The sequence below is a fragment of the Plasmodium gonderi genome, assembly GCF_002157705.1.
Source record: "Plasmodium gonderi DNA, contig: Chr13, whole genome shotgun sequence".
In the NCBI taxonomy this organism is placed as follows: Eukaryota; Apicomplexa; class Aconoidasida; order Haemosporida; family Plasmodiidae; genus Plasmodium; species Plasmodium gonderi.
This window is the reverse complement of record NW_021628938.1, coordinates 1,338,307-1,363,994: the sequence shown is the minus strand read 5'-3', so window position 1 is coordinate 1,363,994 and position 25,688 is coordinate 1,338,307. Positions and strand designations below refer to the sequence as shown.

Here is a 25,688-nt window from a genome sequence, read left to right as displayed (position 1 = left end):
TTTTTTTTTCCCTTAAGGCTGCATACAGAGAAGTGTCTTCTCACAGAAGCCCTTGTGATTCAGTTTATCTGAGTTCATTCTTTGAGTTAATAGGAGCACTTTAATTAAGCAAAAAGATTCGTTCGGTAGGATTCCCTTGCATATCGGACGAGAAGAAATTCCCACTCATTCAAAAGAAAAGTTTAAAATGTGTGTGGTGATGTGAAGGGGGTGTTTCTTTCACTATTGTGGAGGATGAAAAGGTAAAGGTGTAGCGAAGTGGAGAAGTGGAGAAGTGGAGAAACAGAGACGTTGTGAAACGGAGATGTGGGGAAAAAAAAAAAAAAAAAAAAAATTACGATTTGTTTAAAAATAGAAAAAAAATAATATCGCACTTTTTTTTATGTTCATATATACTATATGCTCATATGATTTCTATTTAGGGAGTTCATACCCATGCTCGTGTCAAAATGATGAAACAGAGCATAAGACATGCAGGCTGGAAGGGGATAATTGGTATGTGATGTATGCCAACTTATTTGTGTATACATATATATATATATATATATATATACATATGTTTATGCGCATGCACGTAGCTTGGATTTGACATAGTCCTGGCACACCTTCATACAGATCTAATGACGACTTACACTCTAAACATAAACCCTTCCTTGAGCTTACTTCATCTTCAATGCGTGAGACCACCTGAGAGATATGTACGTTGCTGCCTTGATAATAATGTAGAAACTGACGAGAATGAAAATGGATCGAGAAATGTGAAGTTTAGCAAATCTCTTCTCTATTATTACGCTGCCAGGAAAGACCCCTTGATCTAGACAAGTGAAAGACATATTTTCAGAGGAACATTTAATAATAGCATTATCAAATTTGATTTTTGCAAGAACTGATGCAGAATATGTTTGATAGGATAACCATTGTAAATATCTGAAAGGTATTTGTAATTTGGAAATTTCTACATAAAACCCATTGGTAAGTGTCATAGTTAATAAAACAACAGATAAAAAACTAATAGCTTTGCTGAAATTGTCGAAAATTGTTGATATAAAATATCCCAAGGAACTACTAATCAATGCATTTAACAAAGTTACAAACCAGTAACTTATGTATACCTCAAATTTAAGGGTTCCATAAAGGATAAGATGTGTGACTAGAACCCAAAATGATATTAATACGAAAAAAAAAATAAATTCTGCAAAAACTTTTGAAAAGAAATAATTACTGATTTGAAATGTTTTCATGTTTCTTTCCTTTGCTATTACTTCTCTTTCTGAAGGAAAGGAATATAAAGATAGGTATGCAGGGTAAAATGTCCAATAAGATAATATAAAAAAAATTGCACCAATTGTATCAATGATTCCATCTTCCGTGTCATTTTTAAACGTTTTTGACCACAGAAAGCCAAATAATGTTAATATAACTACCAGATCAATTACTTTAACTATGGTTATTTCATCCATTATAATTTTTTTTAATCCTCTTATTAATAAAAAGATACTTTGTCTAAAATATGGAGTTTTTTTTTCTTGCAAAGATATTAACACTTCAACCGCTTTTAATTTTTCCAAGTCTTGTTCTCTTGTATTGCTTATTTCTTGAATAGATATATTTGTTAATTTTTTTTTCTCATTCACATATTTTTCACTACTTTGTAATTGTTCGTTATTTTCATTAATTTGTTTATCCACCATTGTATCATAATCATCATGAATTACCTTATTGTCAATAGAATCAATATCCATATAATACCCTAATTCATTATTGTATTTAAGGTATTTATTATAATTTTCTAGTAAAATGACTTCAAATTTATTGTTGCATAAAACGTCCATTAAATAATCAGCAACATTCCATCCACAAGGACATATGAATCCAACCTTTTTTAAATACTTGTTCAAATTTGCTGTTTTTCCATGATAAATAATATACCCATTTGTTATTGCTATAAGTCTATCAAACTTTGCAAATACTTGACTACTAGGTTGATGTAAAGAAGAAATGATTGTAGTGTTTGATATTTTCGCTATTCTTTGAATACATTCAACTAATGATAAGGCAGATGATGAATCTAATCCACTTGTTGGTTCATCCATTAGAAGCAAAGGTGGATTTGACAGAATTTCATTTGCAATTGATAATCTTTTTCTTTGACCTCCACTTATCCCTCTTATAAATGCATCTCCAACTATTGTATCCTTAACATGGGTTAGACTCATTATATCCAAAACTGAATGAACCAATTGACTTAATTTTTTTTTATCTCTTATGTCTAATTTCAATTTTGCTGTAAATTCAATAGTTTCATATACAGTTAACCGTGAAAAAAAATAATCATCTTGTAAAACATACCCCATGTAACTTTTTATATGTTTCGTTCTGTATGTATCGTTAATTAAAAAATTTCCTTCTACACCATCTGTTACTTTCATGGATAATATATTTAGCAAAGTTGTTTTCCCACTACCACTTGGTCCCATTATTACTGTTATAGTTTTCGGTAGTAAAATACCCTTGATCCCATGTAAAATTTCAAGTTTCCCATGATCCACAGTATATTTCACATCCGAAAATTCATACTTTATTTTGTCGTATGCACAATCTGCCTCTTCCTTTTTGCTCTCCATTTTGGAGGCTCACCGGATTCAGTGCTGCTTGACGATGATAGCGGGTGCTACAAATTGGTCAGGTCAAAGGGGTGAAGCAGTGTGAGAAAGCAGCAGTGTGAGAAAGAGAGAATGATCAGTTTTCTCCCTCAAAGACGAACCAACTTGGTAATACCTTAACTGTAGTATTGTACACCCCCTTTTCTCCCTAACGGTTCACAGTTGAGCTATACTTTTCTTGGTCACGTATTTTTTTTTTTTTTTTTTTTTTTTTAAAACTTCTGACACTAGAAGCCTTTATACATATTTGTGGGATGTTCTGCAAGAGTGTTTGCATTCCTAACCGTGTTTCGGTTTTTAATTTTGTGCTATCTCTTGTTTTCCAAGTTTGTCCGAATGTTCGTTAAATTTTCTCCATTGAAAATTTAGCTACTTTATTCTGTTTCTAATGTGTTAATGTTTCATGGTAGGCAAATGCACTTAGGGATAACTTTAAGGACATGTAAACATGCAATATGTAGAAAATCTTTTGTACATACACTTGTTTTTGTAAAAAAAAAAAAAAAAAAAAAAATTAAATGTTATGTGTATTATATCACACCAAAATAACAAACAAAATGTCAGGAAATGAACAAAAAGGTTAAAATTTGTCTTTTTCTTTTCTTTTTTTTTTTTTTTCCAATTACACATGAATTAGAACAAAAAATTGACCACTATTAAAAATTCTGAACAAATGACAAAAAAAAAAAAAATGCAAAATTTTGGAAAAATTGCAAGAGCTTGGAAGAACTGCAAGAATTGTTCACTATCCTATAATCATGAATTTATGAAAACAAATGGGGGGATGTACACTACTGCATTTGTATAAAAATATAGACGTTATTTTTTATCCATTTCAACGTTTCTCCCTTTTTTCTTTTCCTTTTATTTTATTTATTTATTTATTTATTTTTGCTATGACGGGACGAAGGGTATATCCCACACAGCACAAATTAGAAATGATAAAGATTATGCACGTTAAGGTAAAAATCACAAACGCTACATTAACAATATGTATGCATGCGAGGAGTACAAAACAAAAGATAATACTAGTAGCTCCTTAAGGAGAAAACTTCAATAAAATTCATTCACGTTAAGTAATTCTCTTTTAAAAGCCTACAAACGAACGCAGCAAAAACGGGGTCCCAAGAGATTGTGGCATGTGTTCCCCTTATTTGGCCAAAAAAAAAATAAAATAAAATGAACGGTAATGATAGTAGCAATAGCAATAGCAGTAGGTGTTTTTTTTTTTTTTTTTTTTTTTTTTTTTTATTTTAAATGTTATGACATGGTCAGAATTTTTTTTTCCAAAATAATTTTCCATGTCTTCTATAAACCGTCTAACCTGCTTCCCTCCCTAGCTCCCTCCGTTTTTACACGTTTTCCCCTGCTCCTCCTCCTCGTGTGTTGCAATTTACTCTTTCTATAAAAACATCGTAATGTTTATTCTGCGCCAAAATTTTGACAAAAAACGGGTTACATAAACGGCCATTTTGTTTCTCCCCCTTTTCATACTTATCGATGGAATAAGAAAAAAGAATTGCCTGACTTGGCAAGGTGAAAAGGAATAAATAAAATTGCGCCTCCTTTTGCAGATTGTAAATTTTCCTTAACTCATATTTTCTTTGCTTTAATTCATAGCAAAATATTTTGCACACATTAAACAAAAGAGTGCTGTTATTTTTCCCATCAACCTTACATTTTTTTTTTTTTATAACGGGAATAATTTCCTCTACATATGAAAAAAGATCCTCCAAAAAATTAAGAAATCTTTCTATAAACATATTTTTCATTAAATCGTTTTTATATACATTCAAAAAATAAACCTTTCCTCGTGAAATCGCATCTCTTGAGTTATTCCATTTTTTATACGTATTCGAAAAAATATTCACACAGAAAGTTGTGTGTCCATTTACAAAAAAGACCAAATAGTTCAACCTAATTGTGTGTGCACTATTGATGTTACTAATACTACCACCTCTTTTGCCCTTTTGAAATAATCCCTCAAATGAACATTTCTCATATCTAAAGAAATCTCTCACTATTTTAATATTCATTTTTTCCCACCTAATGTGATGTAATTTTTCCTTCTTCACACATTCAATGGGAATGTTAAAAATGGATAAGTTTTTATAAACGTTTTTTTTTTTTTTGCATATATGATATAGCAATTTATTAGCATTTTCATCACTAAGACTTGGTGATGAGTTATCATCTATTTTTTGTAAATTTGTACCATCTGGTTCAGAGCAGTGTGTTATTATTTCTGATGTCATCGATGCTTCTCGCATAGAATATACAATGTCTTTTATCTCCTCCTCAAATTGGATTACTATTCCATGCAATTCCTTTTTATGCGTATTTACATTTAAAAGGAAGTTTCCACTCTCGTAAAATTTTTCCTCCAGTTTGTCGATTAATAGTGGTCCCACTTTATGAACCAATTTTTTCATATTTTTCATACTGAACAAACTGGCATACGTCTTCTCTGCTGTAAATGTGTATACATCCCTTTCCTTCATAGAAGAGTCGTTATGTGTCCTTGCACAATTGTTGCTATGATTGTTGCTGTTATAGAGGTAAGCATAAGAATCACTGACCTTCTCATATTTGGCTTTGCTTTGGGTTCTCTCCCATTTAGATGTTATTCTTTCACTCAACCAGTAATTCCTATCCATAAAAACAGGTTTCAAAACAAAAAAATTTTTATTCTGCTTTCCGTTGCTATCCTCTTCTTTGACAGTATCCAACTTTCCACTTACTTCTTCACCAGAACAAGAATCCTTTTCATGGGGACTGAGGAAAGTGCTCACGCAATTTCGAAAATGGGAATAAATTTTTTTTTTTTTTTTTTCCATCTTAATTCTTTTAATAAATTCGTCGAATTGGTTTCGTAACAATCCTTCTCTGAATATGCCTTTTTTATGCACCTCTTTTTTATCCTTATTATTTATTCCTTTTCCTCGTCTAACACAACCAATGGCACACTTGCAGTTGAACAACTTTTTGAACAATTTTCTTAGAATGTAAAGGTAAAAATATAACAGTATCTTGTGCATTTTTTGAAGGAAAGAAAATTCTTTCCCCTTAAATAAAAATTTCCTGAGCATTTTTTTCCTTTTTCTTTTTAAGAACTTCAACATAACCGACCTAGAGGCACTTGGAAGGGAAAATAAATTCTGATAATACATAGAGAAATATGATCTAGCATGTGGCCTCAACCTATGATCGTGACACATGTCTGACACATAATTCGAGAAGAATCGTTTGGGTACTACACCCTCTGCGTACCAAATGTAAAGATATGGAAATTTTCTAACAGCATGGTGAACATGTCTTAACATGTATAGGAGATCTAAATTTGGAAACTTTTCATATTTATGTGAAAGGGTGAATAAAAATACACACAATTTTCTTGTTATTTTAAACATTTTATTCCTAGGGGATGCAACATGAAAGGTACAAATTAATTGCATCTTATTCTGATTGGAGATATTTAACATTACGTTCTTGTTGGTATTGTGCAGATTTGTAGACTCATAATAATGGCCAGTTTGATGATTAACTAAACTATCATTTTTACATTCATCTTTTTTGCTATTATCTAATGATATATCCATTTTGAAGAAGTATACACAAATATATCCATTTCTTTTGTTCCAACGTGTGGTCAATCGAAATTGCGTATACCATGTTAACAAATCTGTCATATTTAAGCATACTTTTTCCAATTTTTTCTCCACAAAATTGAATCTCACATTTTGATTAAAACTCTTACATTCTGTTAAAATTTTTTTAACTTTTTGAAACAATTTCGATTTCGTCAGTATGTGGTCTTTTGAAGGTCCTTTTAAACACCCTTCTGGATAGTCTTTTCCCCTTTCCATAAAAAAATTATCCTCTATGGTGTGAAATGTGTAGGTGTATATATATATTTTTTTTTTTCTCCCTCTAGCTTCCTCAGTTTGTACATGTTTGTTCATACTGAGATAATTGATGTTTCCCTTTAATGTTCTATTGGTGAGATATTTTTGAAGCTTTTTGATACACTTTTTGTTTTTTTCATAAATGGCATGAATTGAATGAGACAGTTTCTCTAAAAAGTGAGTTATCTCATGGTACATTGCTTTCATCCAAGTGTTTTCCATAGTCTGCTCTTTGAAGGTATTATACGAATTTTTACCACACCCCATATGGTGAAGACATATAATTTCGCTGTTTCTCGCATTTATGTATGCCAAAAAAGGAGATATAAAAACAAAAAAGCACTTAGTCCTACTATGAAAGGTTAAAAAAATTTCTTTTTCCTTTTCTATTTTGTTGGTGTAAATATAAATTCGACAATTTTGTTCCGCTAGCAAATGGGGAATTTGTTGCACACCTTGTGCCTCACTTAAAGAGAAAAAGGAATTTGCTTTATTCTCGCTTTGACCAGTTTGGTCAATTTGGTCAGTTATACCAGTTTGACCAATTTGACCAGTTTGGCTCGACAAAAAAGACGAATGGGAGGAACAAATTTTATAATTTTTTTTTCGCACTTTTAAAAAAATATTAGTTTTTAACTTCCTTGCTGTTTTCGCACAATGCTTATTACCATTCTTGTCTACTGAGAGGGAACCCATTTTCGATTGAAATGTTTTGTTTGTTCTATCATTCTGTGGAGTACTTCCACTACTCTTTTTATGCAATGGAGAAATTTGATTTACATTTTTCTCTCCTCTGGGTTTACTACTTCTCCTATTTGACGTTTCCAAAGGAGGGGCAATTTTTTCTTCACCATCATGATTATGATTGGTGTGCTGATCTCCTTTAACATTCGAGTTTGTAGAAATCTCACGAAATATGTTTGAATTTTCTACAAGTGAGAAATGTTTAAATATAGCAATGGCTAATTGATCCAAAAAGGTGGTGTATGTTACCTTATTGCAATTTCTGTAGTTAATTAACAGCAGATGATGGTCAACGAATTTTTTTGCATCCCCTTTCTTTATACTTTTTTTTTTTTTTAAAATTGTTGCACCTCTCCTGGAGAATGCTTCACATTTGTTCTCACTTTCCTTATGATAATCTCCTCTGATACTACATACTAAGGAACCCTTTTCCTCATCCAGTTTGACCAATTCAGGGAGAGATGAAATTCCCCCATTTGGACACACACATTTTTTGCTTATCCCAGGTGTACATATTTCATGGTTCCATTTTTCCTCATATTGGTTATGACCATGTAATAAACTTCTTACATATTCATCATACGCAAAGATTAGGAAGGGGGAGAGTGAAGAATTTCCTAACTTGTTTAATGATTCCTTCTTCACATAATGGGTAATTTTTAAAAAGATAAAAAAATCTTTGTCTCGATTTATTAAAAGGAATGATATTTTAAATGGAATATTATCTGTCAACGTCACAACGAGTTCTTTACTTTTTTTTTTAATTTCAACTTTTTTTTTTACAGAAAAGAAAGGAATAGTAGGGTAAACTTTTATATATCTTTTTCCACATTTTTTGTGAAAAAGAAAATCACAAATTATTTTATTTACACAGTGAGATTCAATTAGTTTGTATAAATATCCTACTTTATTTTTTATTTTCCTTTTTGCCTTTTTTTCTGTATTAAAATGGGGTGCTAATATACCCTGAATTATCGGATATTCCCTAAGTCTTTGAAGCTCTTCTTGTAGCTTTTCGTTGAAGAATTTTTCATCCTTCTCTTGATTCATTATTTCAACGCCATATCATTTTGAAACTGTTTTTAAACAAGAGGATTTAAACATATGCAAAATAGGGATACACCATGCGATTCAGGTAAGATACCTTATGGAAGTTAGGAGAGGTGGGAGCATAATAAAATGTACACTCTTATTACATATATATATATATATATATATATATACATATATATATATATACTTATAGATCCACCAGAACGACCCTTTTTTTTTTTTTTTTTTTGACAAGAATTTCTATTCGTATGTAAAGAAACAAAAAAAGCTGCTAAACATTTTAAAGAATTATTTACATCTCTTATTGATGTTTAAGTTCGGTGTCGATGTGAAGTCGCTTCGTCAGCATGACCTCTATCAAGCTGTTGATTTTTAAAAAAAAAAAACGGGAGCGTCCCATATAATTATTACTGGGGAAAAAAAAAAAAAAAAATAGAAGAAATGAGAAGAAGAAATAAGAAGAAAGAAGAAATGAAAAGGAAGAGCTACGCCCTTTTTTCCGTCATGTATAGCTAACATATACACGAACATGTGTGCACTCAAATATTAATGTATTTATTTGCTACAGTTGAGCGGCACCATTTGGGTTCAAAACAAAAACCTGGATAACAACAGTATCCATGTAAATGTCTTTACAAGTTACTTTTTGTGACACACATCAATGGTGTGAAGAAAAAGAAAAAAAATATATTTTTTTTAAAATTTTATGTTTTTTTTCCAAGCTTATCTACGACTAAATGAGAATACTATAATTGCGTATAAATGTGGATTTATGCACATATGTGTAATACTGTTTAAGTATGGGAGGTGGTTAATGCTGCTCAGGTTTGCTTGAACTTCTAGTGGTAACTTCAACATGCCGATCTGAGGAGACATGAATTCAAAATCCTTCTCCATTCTAACCAGTGTTCTGCATTCCTGCCGCTATTGCTTTGATAGATACTATCAATGCATCATTCAAGGAGGTATAATCCATGTACGTCTTTGTTATCTCGTCATAGGTCGAATCGTGTGCCTTGGATGATAACCTTTCATACGAAAGTTGCATTCTTCTTAGGTCTTCAAAAAAAAAGCTTTTCTCAACCTCATGTTGTATATAATCAGAAGAGTGTGATTCTAGTAAAGGATGGAACTTTGGATTTTTTATTAATTTGCTTTTTTTTCTACTCAAGTAAGAATGAATACGCAAGTTCCTGTTTTGGTTTATACCACTCTCGTAATTATTATCCATAGAATTCATTTCAGATCTTTTAATTAAATTAAAGTGTTTTTCTTTCATCTTTCCCTGCAGACTTTCACTATTTTCGATAACTCCGTTGAAATCATTACTAGGATGATAATTTTTACTTGATATTGTATCATGGCTCGTACAGTGCTTATCCTTATTAAGTTTCTCCACATTCCCTCCTGCTTCCATCTCTTCTTCCAACCCGTGTTGTGCTTCCATCTCTTCTTCCAACCTTTGTTGTGCTTCCATCTCTTCTTCCAACCCTTGTTGTGCCTCCATCTGCTGCTCATGCTCCCTCAGCCGCTTAAGTGCTTGTATCTGAATCAAGTTACAAACAGCTACCCATTTGGTTCTACTCTCAATAGACCTTTTGGTTAGCTGATCGTTATCGCAAAAGTTTTTTTCATTTGTAACTAGAAATGTCAATTCCATGGCTTTTTTTAATTTCTCTCTTAGAATTTTTCCAATGTGTTTTAATTCGTCTGGGACTAGGATATCATATTCTTCTGCTATTTGTAAGCTAGCTTTTGCCATAACCATACTAATTAGGTTGAAGAAGCTAGTACAGAATGGCCAATTTTTGTACATATCTTGCATGAGTTTTAATTTATTATTTCTTATGAGGTAATCATAAATTTGCTCAATACCTAGCCATACAGGTAGATGCATTCGATTTTGTGTCCATGAGAAAACCCAAGGGATTGCTCTTAGCGATTCTACATTTCCTTGTTTTCTCTTTGATGGCCTTGAACCCAAATTCAGTTTCCCTATTTCTACCTGTGGTGTTGCACATCTGAAATATTTCACAAAATCTTTAGTTTCATAAACAACTTGTCTGTATTCTTTTGTTGTTAATTCGCTAATTTCATCCATTAGTTGTCTCCATTCTTCCTTTATCAAAACTGTATTTTGTAATATGGAACATTTCAAAAGGGCGCTCATATATGTTTCTATCGATCTTAACATCATACCTTTTAGTCCAAAATCTTGTGCTATAACTTCTCCTTGTATGGTTACTCTTAGGTAATTTTTTATAGTATCAATTGGTTGTGACAAAATGGCTAGATGTTGTGGGCCTCCACCTCTACTAACACTACCGCCTCTACCATGAAAAAAACGAACTTCTACAGAATATTGTTTTCCTATATGTACTAGTTTTTCTTGTGCTTTAAATAATTCCCATGCAGATGTGAACCTACCACCATCTTTCCCTGAATCTGAATATCCAATCATAATTTCTTGTTTATTATCAAAATGAGTACTTAAATGAGTTTTATACCAAGGGTTTTTAATTAGATTTTCTAAAATGGTACATGACATTCGCAAAGATTGAATAGTTTCTAATAATGGAACAACTCTCTGTGTTTTTCTCTGTGCATTTTTTTTTAACTCTTTCTGGAATACTTCAACAAGTAAAATGTCAGAAGCATGATTACACATTGACACGATGTATGCACCTAATGCATTTTCCTCAATTTGAGAACACACATCAAATGTTTTAGTAACATTTAAAAAGTCGTTTGGAACATCTTCTTCTTGTTCTATATTATTCGGTATTAATGGTCTACTTGATTGTAGAATATTGGTTAAAAAATCAATTTTTTCTTCTTCACACAAGAGGGAATATTTTTTAATTTGTAATTTTTTACATATATAATCCATTGCTTGGATGTGTTTTTCAGACTCTTGTCTAATATCTAGTTTCATTAAATGTAGACCAAAGATTTTCACATTTCTAATAACATCCTTTAGGTACCCCTCAGCAATGAGAGAATTTCCAGACTCGGATAAGCTTTTATAACATTCCATTAAAATTTCTTCAAATTCATCTGAATTGTTAAACATTAATTTTTCAAAGTCTTCATCTACTGGTTGACATGAAATCAAAGCTTTGTATACATGTATAACACTTTTTAATTTTGCCCATACAACTAGTAATGCTCTTCGATATATTTCATTTTTATTTGATTTCGAAAATGGAGAGAACCAATGAAATTTCTGAGATAAATATTTTCTGTCTTTGTCAAAAATGTAATGTGATACTTCATCTTCTAGTAATTTAACGTAACTTCTAAAGTGTTGAGTACAATGGTGAAGAGTTAAATCTCTTATCAATTTTTCAATCATAGGAATAAATAATTCACATCCTCTTATTTTGTTCATGTAACATACATATCTAGTAGTTTCTGGAAGAACAAATGGATTTCCATCTCTATCCCCTCCAGCCCATGAAGAGAACAAACAAATTTTTGAGGACAACTTAATTGGAGGCATGTTATATTCAAAAAATACATTATCTATATATCTTATAATATTAGGAATTCGATAAAAAATACAATTTTCTACAATATCAACTAGAGAAATTGCTTCATCTATTGGAGTTGGTTTAATTCTTCTAATAACATCTGTTTTCCATGATGCTAATAAATATGTTTTTAAATTATCATACAATAATTTTTTTTTATATAATTCTTTATCTGTATTATCTAGCTTTAATAGTAATTCAGCCAATTGAATGTAATTTTTCAAAAGGGATGTTCGGATAGCTTGTGTAGGATGAGTCGTCAGTACAAAATCTATTGTCTGATTGCATAGTTGTTCATATATTTCATTAATGTCAAATCCATTGTTTATCAACATGTGGAATGTTCCTTTCAATGTTTCATCAACAGAACCATATATTTTATTATTTGGAGTGAAGGATTTGTCAAAAGCTTTTCGTCTTCTTCCTCTATGAGCCCACTCAGCAAAATTGGATAAAATACACATATGACCAAAAGCATTTACAATGGTTCCTAAATATGAATCATCCAGCTTGTATATACAATTTTTTAACATTCCAAAATTTTCATCTGTTGGATTTTCACTATATTTTTCTGACAAATCATGAATTCTACATAATATTTCGAAAAGATTATGTGGTAAATTATCTTTTAACATATCGAAAAGTAAAAAATCCAAAGCTTTAATATCATCTTTCAATGGCTTTATAAAATCCACCACATTTTTTGTTTCCATCATTTTACCTTCAATTAGGAATTTCAATTTGCAGTCATAGCAACTATCTTTACTCTCCTCATTATTGTTCTCATTATTGTTCTCATTATTGTTCTCATTATTGTTCTCATTATTGTTCTCATTATTGTTCTCATTATTGTTCTCATTATTGTTCTCATTATTGTTCTCATTATTGTTCTCATTATTATTATTATTATTCTCGTTATTCTCCTCATTATTATTATCACCTTTCACACATCCCTCCATCATATTCAATTGGTCCTTCATTTATGATTAAGATTTCTCGAATTATTTTGAAGAAAGTAGAGATATTTTGGGCTATCCCAAGTTCTCACTTTGAGTAAAAGGAATATCACACGTTTTAAGAAAAATTAGGAAAAAAACTCTCGAGCTTCAACAGTGGTGTTCCTTATGGGGTTACGCTGAATGTGCACAGGGATGGGACAAGACAAATATCAGTGAGTGTGATATGCTTTCTTCGGTATTTGTGTCTCACTCATACGTCCAATTTGTCACACTGAAGGAGAAGTGGCACGAGGGAATACAGGTAACAGGGTTGATGCAGTGTCTTTCCCAACTATTTTGCATCCAACTCGTTTGCATCCAACTCGTTTGCATCCAACTCGTTTGCATCCAACTCGTTTGCATCCAACTATTTTGCATCCAACTATTTTGCATCCAACTATTTTGCATCCAACTATTTTGCATCCAACTATTTTGCATCCAACTGTTGTAGGTCCTTCCCTCACCCCCCCCCTCTTTATCACAGCAATTTTTTTGGTGTAAATAAAACAAAATTGTGTAGTTATGCTTAATTACGTTCTATGTGCACATTCTTGCTTATTTTTCTGCATGTAAAATAGAAAAACTCTCTTGGACGACTTGGAAAAGGGAAGCATGAACTTGTGTATGTATAGGTATATTTTGTGCACTACTCTCCAATGTTGGACTAACATTAATGAACCCCTTTTTTTTTAAAAATTCCTAGGTTACATCAAGTTCAGTGGAAAATGGATAATGTGGTTATGCAAAATCGGGTTTAATGAATATACCATTAATGAGGTAGAAAAAACAAAAAAAAAAAAAAAAAAAAAAGGGAAGAAAATTCGATTGGGCAAAAAAAAGGTACTCCCATATTATATGAAAATCCTTATCAATTCCTTGAGGGGAGTTTAGAAAAAAGAAGCAGAAAGGAAGAAGGGAAGAAAAAATAAAAAAAAAAAAAAAAAGAAGAAGAAAGAAGAAGAAGATAAAATATGTATAAAATGGTGCGTGTCGAGATATGTATTAATGAAGCAATTAAATATATAGAATTCTCTGTGCACAGATTTAGCTATCATAAAATTGGCAAATCCAGCTGATTTAAGCTCAAATTAACGAAGAAATACTAAATCCTCACCATATAACTTACTTACCCACATTTCTTGTTGTAAATACTTTCCCTCAACACACATGTCAGAACATCGAGATGAGGTCATAAAAGAGGAGAACTTAGAAATGGTAAACTAGGTCAAACATTTTTTGTAGTCCCTATCCCTACTACTCAGTCACACACAAAAAAAGCAAGTTTTAATTGAAAAAAGTGGATGGAGAAAAGGTATTGAAGAAAATTATGTAAAAACTTGAAGGGAAAAAAAAAAAAAAAAAATAGATTATTCTTTTTTTTTTTTTTTTTTCTTTTGTGTACCCTTTTTTGAGAACAAATTAGCAACCAAACAAAGAAGTGAAGTAGCGAATTAGCAAATTAACAAATTAACAAATTATGAAAGGTGAAAAATGGCAAAATTCGAAACAACAAAAGTTAACGGCTTTGTGTGTCCCTATTGATATCATGGATGCATAAATTAATGCAGTCCAAAAAATTAGAGCCCATATTCAGAAAGAGAATTTCGAAGAGGTAGAATTTTCAATTTTTAAGAATGAACCACTTGAATAAATTTACGATCCTTCCGTTTCCTACCTTTTTTTTTTTTTTTCCCTCAATTTTTGCAATTTTGTGTAACAGGGACATAATACGTGTAAGCATATAAAAATACATACATGAGTACATACACACACATACATATACAGATATATACATATATATATATATACATACGTACATAAGAATTTATGCATGAGCAAATAAAAGTGCACCGTGATATACTGGACCCATCGCCTTGAAGGCTACTACAGTGATAGACAGAGAAAAAAAAAAAACATGTGACATGAAGGTAAAGGTTTTTTTTTTTTTTCCAAAAGAATGTGGCAAAAAGAGGAAATGGTAAAAATTTTATTTTGAACAGATGACACAAGGTAATTCAAGAAGCTGGTGGAAAGGCTGACAATTTCTTTCGGTCATTCAGACGTTTCAAGCTTTTCATATTTATATATTTTTTTTTTTTTTTTTTTTTTTTTCTTTCTCTCTCTCCCCACACATAATTAATATGACACTTTTCTTCACTCTCATTCGTTTTAGAAAATAATTACACACATAAATGTGCATGTTGAAATAGACACACGCATGCGTACGTATGCATATCAACAAAAGTACCTGCTTACAAAATTGTAGACCTGTGTAACTCCTTTTCAGATCTTTTTTTTTTTTTTTTATTAATATTCACTTAAAAAAAAAAAAAAAAAAAAAAACTTCGACAAACCAAATTAAACCCTAAACCAATACGCACAACAATTAAACACTTAAAAAACAAAAGGATCTTTTTTTTTTTAAAACTTTAAGAAGTGAAACAAGTCCTTTTCTTCATTAAATCCTTTTTAACAAATAGTTAAAAATGATGTTCATTTTTATGGGAAAAAAAAAAAAAAAAAAAAAGTCAGGGGAAAGGGAAGAGAGCTCTCCTGATTATTTTTTGTTCTCTTAATGTATTCATCAACATACATATGTATGAGTTACATAAATTCTACATTTTAAGGAGAAAATATATGCTCGGTTTGGTGATATTTCCTTATAAGATATTCTTTTGGTACGAATAAAATTCAAAATTAATAGATTAATTCATCTCAAATGTGTAAAATATGGTTCGATACTTATTGGTTGAGCAAAATATATCTTTTATGTAACTCATTTTTGGTTATATGTCATCAAAGGTGTAACAAGAGTTTAATTCCTTTTCTCTTACCTCTTACCTCTCACCTCTCTGATCTGTTTGCGTTGTAAATATGTTTCATTTGGGTAAGACTATTATACTAAGTTAATTTACTTATCTCACACATGCCATTTTATAGGTCTTTTTTTTTTTTTTTTTTTTTTTTTTTTTCTCTCCCTCTCTCTCTCTCTCTCTCTCCCTCTTCATGCATATGAATTCAAACTCATGAGGTGTAATATCCTTCTTTTAAATTTGTAAAAAGGAGCAAAATATGGCTAACATCTATTCTCTTCGTTTATTCATTTTTTTCCATGTTAATATTATAATGCATTTACTTATGCAGTTGTTTAGACAGCTATTTAGGCCATATTTGTGTGTAAGTTTTTTTACTCAGATATTTTACCTTTTTTATTTATTTATTTTTTTTTTTTTTTATTAAAGTTGAAAACTAATTCAAACATTCACATACACATAAGCAAGAAAAAATACGTCCATTCAGCGAGATTAAATAAAATTTGGAATTACTATCCTGCGATATTAAATAAAATTTGGAATTACTATCCTGCGATATTAAATAAAATTTGGAATTACTATCCTGCGATATTAAATAAAATTTGGAATTACTATCCTGCGATATTAAATAAAATTTGGAATGACTATCCTGTGAAATTAGGAGAAAATCTGGAATGTCTATCCTGCAAAAATTGGGAATATCTATATCATCCTCATGATATGGATTCCTCAATAACTGCAACTTTTAAGCGTATCAAATAATCAGAGCTCTGTGGGCACCCTTTTTTACCAACTCCTTTTTTTTTTTTTTTTTTTTTTATTTTCCTTCACCCCCACCCCTATGTTATTTACTATATATTGTCATATCCCCCCTTTTTAAAAAAAAAAAAAAATTTATTAATTTTTTAAAGATTCTTCCATTTGATAATTTCCCTCTCTCCCTACCCTGTTTGTGCATTTTGTGTAGTGGAGGGTTTGGAAAATATTTTTGGCAAAAAAAAAAGAGAAATAAAAAATATAAACTTTTATGTACATGTGCATATTTCTGTCTGTCCCGGCATTTTCTCCCCTTGTAAGATGAATTTTAACGAACAGGAATTAAACTTTTTGCACACAAACTATATTGGCATGTCTAAAAATGACAATTATTTAAGATCAAATTTAATGCTCAAGTTGAAGGAGAATTCCAAGTTTATATGTCCTAAATGCAACAGCAACATTTGTAGGGAGTTGTTTTCAGAACATTTGCATATGTGCCCCCACAATTTTTCAAGTTAATCTAAAACCTATCTTCCCCTTTTTAGTCCTTCGCACTTGGAAAACACGTCTATATATATATGCACATATACATATACTTTTGCGTGCGTGCGCGTGACGAGCAAGTAATTTGAGAATAGAGACTGAGCAAATGGATGCAGGAAAAAAAAAAAAAAATGCGTAAAAGTAATGAGTAAACAAATGGGCAAACAAATGGGTAAACACGTGAATAAACACGTGAATAAACACGTGAATAAACGAGTAGAGAAATGAACAAATAAGAAAATAAGAAAAAAAAACAATTGGACAGGTTAAATAAAAAGTGAAGGGGTACGGTCCCCCAATACGGAGTTTTCATTTTTTTTCATTTTTTTTCATTTTTTTTCATTTTTTTTCATTTTTTTTCTTTTTTTTTCATTTTTTTTCATTTTTTTTCTTTTTTTTTCTTTTTTCAACTTTTAATTACATCCCCTTGGGGCTGGAAATGTTTAGTTGTGTGCTCCTGTTCTGCGATTCACACGATGTAATATTCCCCAGAAACAACCTTGCAACGAGAAAATGTGTAAAAAATGTAAGATTTGCATGATTGTAAATTTTGCGTCTCATATTTTTTTTTATTTTTTTTAAGAGCTGTTTTTTTTTTTTTTTTTTTTTTATCTCGAATGCTTTGAATATATAAAATACTTTACTCCCTTGTAAAATTGTATAGACATAAACAAATATCCATATATGCTCAAAATGTGAAGTTAATTTTTTTATGTCAATTCTATAAAACATGTGATTTTTCTTTTCATTATTTTATCGGTTTGGAGAGGGCAATTTTGGGTAGCCATTTTTTCTCTACCACATTGACCTGGCAATAATTCCTTACAACACATATTCCACATATACACATACGAACCATTGTTAATAGGGCCATGAATCCTCAAAGGATATGTAACAAGATGCAGAAAATGAGCTACTTTTCTTCTAGCACATTTTCAGAACCCCGTAAAATTGTTTAAAAAAATATGCTATGAAATGTTTGCGTTTATCCGGATGTTACCACTGCTTCGATTTCATAGTTTTCAATTAGGTTGTAATACTTTTTAAAAAAAGGATCCCTCCTCCTCTCACTACCCATTTTCCAATATGCTTAATGTCTGTGAATAGGTAACTCTGGGGGAGGGGGAAGGGCTAAGATTAAAAATGTATTTGTAGAGGTACACAAAGGTATACGTAAAGTTCATACAAGGTGACAATTTAAAAAAAAAAAAAAAAATTTTCTCACTAGTCACAAGGAATAAATTGAAAAAAATTGAAGAAAATTTTATTCGTCTTTTCAAGTTACATTCATTTGAAAGGTAAAATAATTATTTATTAAGCTTATTCCGTGAATATGTCGCTAATATGAATCAAAAATGGAACAAAAAAAAAAAAAAAAAAAAATTATTTCAGATGTTAAGAGTACAAAAAATGAAATAAACACGAAAGTATGCAAATATGCAAGTATGTGAATACGCATGTATGAAAATATGTAAATATGCAATTATGCAAATATGTAAGTATGCAATTATGCAAATATGTAAGTATGCAATTATGCAAATATGTAAGTATGCAATTATGCAAATATGTAAGTATGCAATTATGCAAATATGTAAGTATGCAATTATGCAAATATGTAAGTATGCAAATATGTAAATATATAAGTGATACACAAATAAAATAGATGACTCCGTTATTTAACTGTGTTAAAAATTTCGCAATTCTTGGCCAGCATTTTTTTTAACCTTGTTATAGTGGGTTCACCAAATGTATTGCAAATTTCCTATTCATTGATGCGTGACACTATATTATTAGTTGCGTGTTCATTTTGTTTCCTTAACTCACAGGCTCCCCATGATTATCCTATGGATATAAAAAACTATATTTTATGCATGTGCTGTACGCTTAATGTTACGCCATTCTCCTACCCCCACTCGTTTAGTCTTTGAATTTCTCTTTTGTTTGCAAATTTATTTTCTATTTTGCTTTGCCTTACGTGTGCTTGTTTTTATCCTATTTTTATTTTATCATTATTTTGCCTTCATTTTTTTTGTCAATTTAGCCTTGTTTTTACTCCATTTTTTCGTCGATTTACCTTTGTTATTCCTCCATTTTTTCGTCAATTTAGCTCTGTTTTTCCCTTATTGGTTCCTAGCTTTATATGCGCTCATCTTTGCTTCACCTTTGCCTTATCTTTATTTTTATCGTTTGCTTGATTTTTTCTGCGCTTCAATTCTGATTTTAATTATGAGTATGATTTTTTCTTTTTTTCCCTCCCCGTATGGCAAAGTGTACACGCACACCAATCAGCTTTGGCTCACCAAAAAGTATGAAAGGCAAATGTACCCACGTCATATGTCATGCATTTCATCCTGAGTTTCACGCTTTGGCCAAATTGAATGACATTGAGCCTTTTTATATGTTTGTGAAACGCAAAAGGTAAATAAAGGTTAAAAATATGTATCAAGGAAAAAAAAATAAAACTAAACAAAGCAAAGAACTTTCTCAAAAAGGGATATGCACACACACACAAATAGGCACAGACACGAACGGAGGCACAAACGCATGCATCACCATATAATCCCAAACGCAGCGTGACAAAATTAGGGGAAAATGAATTATATAGAAAGGAACAAACTGGAAACCATTTATAAGGATGATTACACAGATTTCACAAGACTGAGTGACTTTGAAATTTTTACAAAAGATATCCTAGTAAGCTTAAAAAAATTGAATATTATAGAGACGAAGAGAAAATATGAAGAGAAATATGCCTTCATAAATATTGAGAAAGGGAGCAAACCATTATCTCCACTTTCTTTATTTATAGCAGTTGATGATACATGTAATTTTTTAAAAAAGGTTGCAACAAAAAAAGAATATTGTATAAAATTAAATTATATATATTACCCCCATAATAAATGCCAAAATGTTATCCCTTTTAACTTTAATGATAATTCTTATGCTTATAATAAAAATGTGACAATTGTCAATTCGTTTTATTGTCTCCATGGAAATTTAAATTGTCCCGAGATTGTTCTCTTCCCCGCTAGGACGTTTCCCATACAGCGATTTTTTTTTGGTAATATATATATATATATATATTTTTTTTTTTTTTTTTTTTTACTGTCATTTTACCTGACCAATTTGTGTACACAATAGCACAGCTAGCTGGCCTTGTGTATATCACGACATGCAATGATTCGCTTAATTTATTCACTTATTTGTTTTTTGTGCAAGCTCATCCGCAATCGTTTCATTTTCATCCCATTGTTCTGACATAACCTCCCCTTCCCCGTCCTCACTAGTGAACGAATATGTGGAACTGGAAATCATAGACAGGAGTAACCCCGAGGAGGAACAGTACATTGTTATAGAGAATCATTCCATAAGTAATTTAATTTTGAACGCACTAAAGCAAGCACTAAGTGAGTTGGAAATATCCCTTCCCACCTTTGTTGTAATGGATAAGAATTGTTACATATACCATGGACATTTTTACACAAGCGATTACACGTACTTCCAATGTGTAAACCCGTACATTAGAATTCACAGGAAGAATAATGTGGAGGATTTTCGAGATGATAATAGAAATGGAATCGATTCTGGAAGTTCCCCACTAGCAACATCTTTTCTAGGAAGTACTTCATCAAGAGATATAATAAACGAAAGGAATAATGGGAGGCTGGACAATGGAAATTACATTTCACTTTACAAAGGAACGGGATTCGAAGTGAATTACAACTCATTTAAATTTTTTAACTATTTTAAATGTTTTTCTTATGATCAACTGGTATCATTATTTTCCCTATTCATTTATTTGTCCAATTTAAAAGGGAAAAATATATATAAGATAAATATGCATATAAAAAATATATATTTGATTGACAAACCACACTGTTGCCATATGCTGAGAAGTATGAATTTAAAAAATAAAAAATATGACATATTAAAAATGACAGCGAGGAAGAGAAAAAAAAGAAAAAAGGAAATTTATAAAAATAAGAAAATATATGTTTTCACAAACAGATATAAAAAAAATTGCTACAATAAAAATGTTTTCCAATACATTTATTTAAATAATATTCATAACTGTATTAAAAAGAAAAAATTTTATGGGAGAAGAATATTTCTCTGTTGTTTTGTTAAAGATAAGAATAATATTTATAATAACAGAAACGATTGTAGTGAGAACAATAACTGTTTGAAATGGGTTATGGAAAAGTGTGGAGGAATGGAAAACGGCATAACCATACGCAATTATCTCTTCAATGTAAAGAATGATGTTTTTAATAAACCAAGTTATTACTATTTAAATGATTATAAAAAAATTAAATTATTAGATATATTATCAGATGATGCAGGGTATGGTAATTCAGCGGAAGAAAATGAAAATTTTCGCCCAGATTATTCTGATTCCTCTCTGTTATTTTATCCACGTCCAACCATTACGTACAGCAGTAATTATGAATCAAATGAAGAAAATGGAAAATCCAAAAGAAAATCTACGTTTGAAGAAATAAATCGATTGTACAAAAATTTGAGAAATCAAAAAAATTTTTCCAAGAATGAGAACAACAATCCCTTTGTGTCTATTTATGTGTTAAATTTTATAAGCAATATGGAACACAAAATATTAGGGAAAATCTCACAGAAAAATATTACTACTAATCAGAATAACACGACTCACAACCTGAACACAATGGGTAACAACTTAAAGAACAGTGAACAAGAAAAAAAAAAAAAAAAAAAAAAAATTATGAACGTTTGGAAAATTAGATTCATTAACAATGATAAATATAAAGGGAAAAATAGTTACTTACTAAAAAACATTTTGAGGCTATATTACAATGAATTATTGGAGTTAAAAAAAAAAAGAAATAACAATAACAAATGTTATAGCAACGGGATGATGCCCTTGGTTCAACATTATCTAATGGAGTATATATCACTAAAAAATAAGGAATGGTTGAGGGATGGAGATATAGGAACCTATAGTTGTTTTAACATAGAAGAAGATTCAACAAGATATTACATTGATAAAGTTCTAAACAACATGTTTAGCAGTAACAAAAAGAGGATTTATGAGTGGCCTCGAGGAAAGAAAATGCATAGAAACAAATTCCACCCTAGACGGGTTTCCCATTCATCCTTATTCTCAAGGAGAAGTAGTTACGATGAATGTTTTTATGATGCTGATAATGCACCCATGTATATCGGTGCTACCAAAGGGATTGCAAACAGTGTAGAAACCGGTGTCGAAAACAGTATTAAATACAGTGTTGGTAACGGTCGAGGAAATAACCCTGGAAATAGCCTCTTTATCAGAAAAGTTGATGGAGAATTATTCCCACAAACCACCAATAGTGGATACAACAATCTATACCAGAACAAGACAAAAGAAGTGTACTTTGTTTTGAAAAAGGGAGATAACTTTTCTGATAGGATAAATCATTCCTTTTTGGAAAAGAAAGGAAAGAATGGAAAGGAGTACATCCGTGTAAGAGAGAAAAATGTAATAAAGAAAAGACAAAAATATCGAAATAATGAAAAAAGTACTCAAAGGAACGAAGAAAAAGGTGCAGAGATAAAGCTAGAAGAAATTGTTACAGACTTTTTAAAAATTAAAGAAAAATATTTTTTATGTCATCATGAAGAAAAAATAACGATTTTATTTTTTTATTTGATTAGTCATGCGAGTAATATAAAAACATTTTATTATATATGGAATCAGTTTTTTGATAATATAAGAAATAAATATGAAAATAACGAATACATATTTAGTGATTATTTATACCTGTCGTATGGTCCATTAAATATATATTCCTACAGTTGTTCTATCCTTTCTCAATATATAAAAGCTTTGAATATATCAACTCAACAGTTTAAAATTAATGAAATGAAAGATCATTTGAAGCAAAAAAAAACATTAAGTTTTTTTTGTAACGACAGTGATGATAATTCATTATTAAAGGACAATTCAAATTATGATAGTCTTTCCAATATAAATGAGAACGAACCCCTTGGAACTGCTTCTCAAAGTAAGAGCAATAGTATTTCTACATTTTTTAGAAAAAATACATCAGATGAAAATGTCTTCTATTCATGTGAAATGAATGATAGCAGTAGTTTTTCAAACAAGAGGTTTTTAGGAAGTAAAAATGAAAACAGCTCATCCAATTTGGAAGCAGATTACAGTAAAGGTAGTTTGGACTCTATTCCACGTAGTTGTCAATATGGTACATCCGAGGTTGTTCCACCTACTAGTATCCATACGAGCGGTAGTGCAAGTTGTAATGAAAACAATTATCCTACAAGTAACGTGAATATAAACCAGACTAGTAATGTGAATATCAACACTAGTGGTAATAGTAGTATAGCTGATGGAGGAAACGTTTTTTTTGGGAAGACGCAAAGACAGAGTGGAAGTGGAATCCCAATAGGAGAAAAGAACAATTTGATGATTTCAAATTTTTTTCCATATCCATTAAACAACATGGAATTATTTATAACTAAAAATAATGGAGGAACGAAAGATGTGAATGATCAAGATGATATGATAACGTTAATTCATGAACTTTTGAAAAATAATAATAATAAAGATATTTATAATTATAATGATTTTATAAAATGGTATAGAAATAATATAGGGAACTTTATTTACACTTCTCAAAATGTGTTGAAACACTACTACAGGTGCATAAAAGATAGCTATTTTGTCAATGTTGACTTGGGATATATAAAGGAGAAATGCAAAGAAATAGAAGATAAGTATTACAAAAAGGGTTCTACTATTTCCATCAGCACTATTGATGGTAATTCCTGTGTTGGTATGGACGAGGAAAAGGACGATTATCTAAAGCGAATGTTTGATTATGTAAAAAATAACTATAGCTATATAAAAAAGATAAAATGTCCATTAAACACTTTTTTCGTGGGAGAATTAAATTTGGACAATTTGCTAAATTTGAACATTATAGATTTACTAGATTGTGCATTTAAGGTATTTTTTATATCATATATAAATTCCATAATGAATTCCAAGTTGATTTATATTCGCAAGATTCAGGAGATTCTTTCCAAAATGTTTAGCATTATAAAACATATTCACAGGAAAAAAAAAAAAAAAAAAAAAAAAAAAAGTAAAAAGGATAACAATACTGATGATGGAGAAGGAGGAGTAGGAGAAGATTGTAGAAGCAGTATCAAAAATAACAGCAACAATAACCACACCAGGAACGATAGCAATGATAAGACATTTTTGAAACACATCATAAACAAAAGTAATTCATCAGAATTAATCAAGGGCAGAGAAAGATACAAGAACGATTTTGATGATAACACACCGAAGAAACCTTCTAATTTGATCATTAAAGATGAAGATAATAATGGTAGTGATGTTGTTTCCCATCTCTCCAAATTGAACGGAGAGGTTAGAGACCCCACATCACCTGCAGAAAATACGCACAATAGTGATTTTCTAATGGATCATAGGAATAATAGTGATGGAAATGTAAACTTGATTTCCAGGAAAGGTAATAATATGGGGGAACAGGAGGAGAACCCGGATGGTGGTAAGATTAATGTAGGAGAAGAAGGACTTAATGGTGGTAATGATTTGAACCAAATTAGCCCCATCCAAGTTACAACCATTGCATTAAACAACACGATTTCGAATAACATAAAGACACAGGAAAATGCGAACGATTCAGAAAGAAACAGTAGCGATAATGTTGATTTTTGTTTCAGTGAAGAGAAGGCAGGCTACAAAAACAGTAGCTTTAACATTAACAAAGAGGAGAATTATTTTAAAAATTATTCAGTTGATACGGAAAAAAAGAAAAAGAAAACTTCCTACGATGGTACGGACTTTTCAGAGGACATTAAGAGAATATATAAAAATAGATATAAAATAATTTTTAATAAAAAATTATTTCTTCTATTTGAGAAGTGTGAAGAAGTGTTTAACAAAGCAGTGTGGTTATATAGAATTTTTAACAATAATTTAAATGAAAAAATAATTTTTAATTTGATAAATACCATTCTGGAATCGGAAGAGAAAGAAATTATTATCAAACCAAAATATGAAAAATATTTTTACAATTTTATAAAAAACATATATCTAAATGAAAGCAGTAAAAATAACGTATTTGATAAAAAAGGAAGTAGTAGTAGCTCCAAATTTCAAAAAATAAATAAATCCATTTCTTCCAAAAATTTAAACAAAACTTTAAAATCCAAAAGTTCAAAAAATCCAAAAAATAACGTGATTAATAACCCTTACCAGAGTTTGGGTATATCTGTAAAAATAAAAAAAAACGAGTCTCAGGCATCCCAAACAGGTGATGAAAAGAATATAATAAGCAAAGATAAATTGTCTCTCCTTCTACATTCCTACAATAAGGAACAGAACATTCAAGAGTGCATTATAGATTATGTTGACTATAGCTTCAGTGATACTCTTTACAACACCCCATCGCGAATGTACTGTAGCGTGAATCCGATGGACACGACAGTTTCGTTTGTTAAGACTACATCCATTTTGTAATTCCACATTTTTATTGATTAGATATTTATATGACCCCCGATTAGTGTTATAATCGATTTTTTAAATCCGTTCGTATTTTTTTTTTTTTTTTTTTTTTTTTTTTGCACCTATGGATGCTAATATATACACACACAGTCAGTATTTTTTTTA

General features: G+C 30.5%; 4 protein-coding genes across 4 annotated transcripts; 1 reads left to right on the top strand and 3 right to left on the bottom strand.

Moving 5' to 3' along the window:
* Positions 1–659: 659 nt before the first annotated feature.
* On the bottom strand, positions 660–2,624 carry PGO_132410 (ATP-binding cassette sub-family G member 2; the record flags this gene model as incomplete). The annotated part of the gene is made up of 1 exon (XM_028689757.1): positions 660–2,624. One exon carries the CDS (start codon positions 2,622–2,624, stop codon positions 660–662), a length of 1,965 nt encoding a protein of 654 aa, XP_028545558.1.
* Positions 2,625–4,015: 1,391 nt separating this feature from the next.
* Positions 4,016–8,362, bottom strand: PGO_132400 (conserved Plasmodium protein, unknown function; the record flags this gene model as incomplete). The annotated part of the gene is made up of 1 exon (XM_028689756.1): positions 4,016–8,362. One exon carries the CDS (start codon positions 8,360–8,362, stop codon positions 4,016–4,018), a length of 4,347 nt encoding a protein of 1,448 aa, XP_028545557.1.
* Positions 8,363–9,263: 901 nt separating this feature from the next.
* PGO_132390 (phosphoenolpyruvate carboxylase) lies at positions 9,264–12,878 on the bottom strand (the record flags this gene model as incomplete). The annotated part of the gene is made up of 1 exon (XM_028689755.1): positions 9,264–12,878. One exon carries the CDS (start codon positions 12,876–12,878, stop codon positions 9,264–9,266), a length of 3,615 nt encoding a protein of 1,204 aa, XP_028545556.1.
* A 6,725-nt stretch (positions 12,879–19,603) lies between these two features.
* PGO_132380 (hypothetical protein, conserved) lies at positions 19,604–25,538 on the top strand (the record flags this gene model as incomplete). Its single annotated transcript, XM_028689754.1, has 2 exons — positions 19,604–20,060; positions 20,299–25,538. 2 exons carry the CDS (start codon positions 19,604–19,606, stop codon positions 25,536–25,538), a joined length of 5,697 nt encoding a protein of 1,898 aa, XP_028545555.1.
* Between the last annotated feature and the right edge of the window lie 150 nt (positions 25,539–25,688).